The 3360-nt window shown below is 55.0% G+C and overlaps 1 protein-coding gene across 1 annotated transcript; it reads right to left on the bottom strand.

Annotated features, from left to right (window-relative positions):
* Nucleotides 1-3: 3 nt before the first annotated feature.
* LOC129670638 (cytochrome P450 2D9-like) lies at nucleotides 4-2859 on the bottom strand (the record flags this gene model as incomplete). Its single annotated transcript, XM_055599202.1, has 8 exons — nucleotides 2654-2859; nucleotides 2237-2389; nucleotides 1997-2157; nucleotides 1601-1726; nucleotides 1234-1410; nucleotides 927-1068; nucleotides 534-721; nucleotides 4-129 (listed from the first exon to the last, which is right to left on the bottom strand). Coding segments are annotated over exons 1-8 (1209 nt in total), but the record flags the coding sequence as incomplete, so codon positions are not given.
* Nucleotides 2860-3360: the final 501 nt, after the last annotated feature.

Genomic DNA, 3360 nt, shown 5'->3' with positions numbered 1-3360 from the left:
CATGAAGGCCTCATGCTTCACAAAGTGGCCCTGGGCATCCAGGAAGTGCTCAGGATGGAACTGGAGGGGCTTCTCCCAGACAGTCTCGTCCTTCAGCACAGAGGACAGGTTGAGCATGACCATCGTCCCCTGGCAGGAGACACATGGTATGAACATGGACTGGGGTGGAGCTGTAGAGACCCTGGCCACCATGATCACATTCAAAGTCTCTACCTCACACACTGGATCCTTTCACTCACCCTCAGCCCTGGAGCCTCTCAGCACAGTGGAGGGCCCTGTAACAGATCTCCCGAGGGTGCCCAAATCAACACACACCCTTGTGTGTAGTGTTTCCTACCTTCTCCTTGGGTCATTTTCATTTGACATTTCTCTTTCCTGAGGACTATCCATAGCTGCAGTGTAAGCAGCCAGCTTGGTCCTAGCAGCATGCTGGAAATCTAGGCTGTAGTGGTCTTGGTTTTTTCTTTTTCTTTTTTGGTTCTGTCCTTGTTTATTAGCCTTCATGATGTATTAGTAGGAGGGCCCCTGCCTACCTTGGGGATGCGGAAGCCCTGCACTTCGATGTCACGAGAGGCCAGGCGTGGCAAATGCACTGGGGAGATGTCCGCAAAGCGCTGCACCTCATGGACCACAGCATTGGTGTAGGGCATGCGGGCCTGGTCAGCCATCTCTGGACGCCGCACCTGCCCGATGACTTCATCGATCTCCTGTTGCACTCGACCTGGAGAGACAGCACCCCTCAGGGAAGGAGCCCCAGGGGAATGCCCCTTGTCCCTCTACTATACATAAGTTAAGGGCTCAGTCCATGGGAGAAAGATGGCTTCATCCTTGTCAAGCCAGTACTGGGAGCCACAAGTGTCCCAGTAAGCTTGAGGAGTGTGCCTCTACCCTCTTTCCTCTTCCCTCCCAGTCCCAGCCAGGCTCACGCTGCACATCCGGGTGCAGGATCATGAGCAGCAGGGCCCAGGACAGTGTGGTTGACGTGGTCACCATCCCCGCCATGAACAGGTCAGCCACCACCCTGCGCAGGTTCTCATCATTGAAGCTGCTCTCAGGATTCCCCTTGGCCTGGGCCAGGCAGAAAGGGTGGGATCAGTGGGGAAAGGAAGCCCCACAATGCCCCTCTCATTGTCCCCGGGCAGCCCAGGTGCTGAGTCACTTACACAGGACCTCACCCATCTGGCCTCACAGCTCACAGGACCTCAGCCCACAGCCCCTGGCTCCATCCCTCACCTTCTCCACCTCAGCCAGGAAGGCATCAGTCAGGTTCCGGGGTGGCTGGGCAGGGTCCCAGGTGATTCTGTTCTCAGTCAACAGTTTATCCACCATGGACATGAAGGTCTTCTGACCTTGTAAGGCCTTGTCAGCCAGCCCTGGGACACGCAGGAGCATCGGGAACGCATTAAGAGCCTGTGACAGCCACAGAGGGAGTCTCAGGGCTTCCTCTTTGTAAAATGAATCAATTATTAATTAATCACTCTCGTGTACGGGGCTCATGTACCATGGTGTGTGTGAGCAAGTGACAGCATCAATTGTCTCTACCCTACAGGGGTCCCAGGCCTCAAACTCAGGTCTCCGGGCTGCTTGGAAAGCTTCTTACCCGTTCAGCATTTGGCTGGCCCTCGGGGCTAGCTATGCTCAGTGTCCACGTGGACCAGTCTCCGCTGCCTCCTTCACAATGGACCTGGGCCATCACCTGCCTCCTCCTAGTCACAGCCTTGAGGCTCTTGCAGCCCCAGGTGAACAAAAGAAATATTTTACCCTGGCAACCACAGCCATAGGTGGCTTCCGTGTCGACGGAGGGCACAGGTCCTCTCGCTCTCTAGAAACCCTGAGCTGGGTCCACTTCTCCGCTCCTGTTGTCACAGGTTTGTCAACAGGCCTATCGTCCTGCAGTTGACTCCCAGAAGGCTTCTCCCCTGGCCTTGGTACACAGCTTCCTCTGGGAGGATGGACCACACAGAAGTGGCTCTGCAGGCTGCCCTGGGCCTCCTACCTCAGGAATGAAGCCAGAGACCTCTCTCAGGCATTCCTCCAATAATTTCAGCATCCTGGTGAGAAAAGGGTCTCCATATTCGAAGCGGCGGGCAAAAATGAGAGATGCGATCACATTGCACACCGATTTGTTCAGGAGGGTTTTTGGATTGAAGGGGCTCCCTGGGAGGGGAGATGCAAGCCTGTCAAGACATCCTTTCTGTCTCCCTGTGCCCATCTGCCTCCCTCAGCCATCACCCACCAGCCTGGTCGCTGAAGGCGTCACACAGGTGACCAGCCTCCTCCGTCACCCACTGCTCCAGCGATTTCCTGCCCAGGCCGAAGTTGCGCAGGGTGGACACAGAGAATCTCCGCTGCTCTTGCCACTCGGGCCCGTAAGGTGCAAAAATCACACCTGCAGACACATCTGTGTGTGACCAAGGACACCTGGCCGTGCTGCCCTCTGCTCCCGTCATTTCCCTTCGCCTCTGGGTTCAGTCCTACCCATGAGCATCTCAAAACCTTGCCACTACAACCCAGCACATGCCTCATGGGTAGCCTCCACCATGGACCTCAGTCGCTTCTTGTCGAATTGCTTGACCACGTTTGCACCCACATTCATGCCCTGGGCTTCCTCTGCACATCGCCATATCTCCAAAGCCCCCACACAGCCATTTACCTAGGGATTTGTGCCTCCAACCCAGGTACTCAAAGATGGGCGCTGGAGGGCGGTCAGCAGTGTCCTCTCCACAGGTCACCAGCACTTCCCACACGGCCTTCAGTCCATTGACCACAACCAAGGGCGTCCAGGCCATCTGCAGGCTGAACACGTCACCATAGCGGTTTTGGAGCTGAAGCACAGGGACAGAGCGCTTAGGAAGCGGAGGCCCAACACACAGACACCAATTCTAGAACCTGGCTCATTGAACAAGCCCTGGCATAATGTGAGTGCGGGCACGTGGTTCCTGTGTATGTGTGTGCGTGTGTTAGTATTACTTTGAATTGACCCTTGTTCTTCAAATATCCTGGGAAAACCGTATTTCAGTGGTTTATCAGATCCGCCAGTCATATGAAGGTGACTGTGAATATTGCCACATTTGTGAGTGCCATGCAGGTGCAGGGAATTGAACAGGGGTCCTTTGGAGGAGCAGTCAGTGCTCTTAAAAGCTGAGCCATCTCTCCAGACCAAGATATCATGTCTGACAAACAGGATGATAAGGGACTTGGGACCTTTATGGCTGCTCTCTGTTTAATCAGTCCTGAACCCTGAGAGCAAATCCTACTAGGACTTTGCCCCCTAAAAAAACTTTTGCCCTAGAAAGTCCCAGTGCCAACCCCTCGAAGCTGTGGTCTCTCTTGGGGGCCCAGCTCCCTCTGTAACCTGTG

Source organism: Psammomys obesus, unplaced genomic scaffold (assembly GCF_907164565.1).
Source record: "Psammomys obesus unplaced genomic scaffold, mPsaObe1.curated_primary_1811, whole genome shotgun sequence".
NCBI classification, from domain to species: domain Eukaryota; kingdom Metazoa; phylum Chordata; class Mammalia; order Rodentia; family Muridae; genus Psammomys; species Psammomys obesus.
Note: the sequence above shows the minus strand (reverse complement) of the source record. Positions and strands in the feature narration are given on the sequence as shown.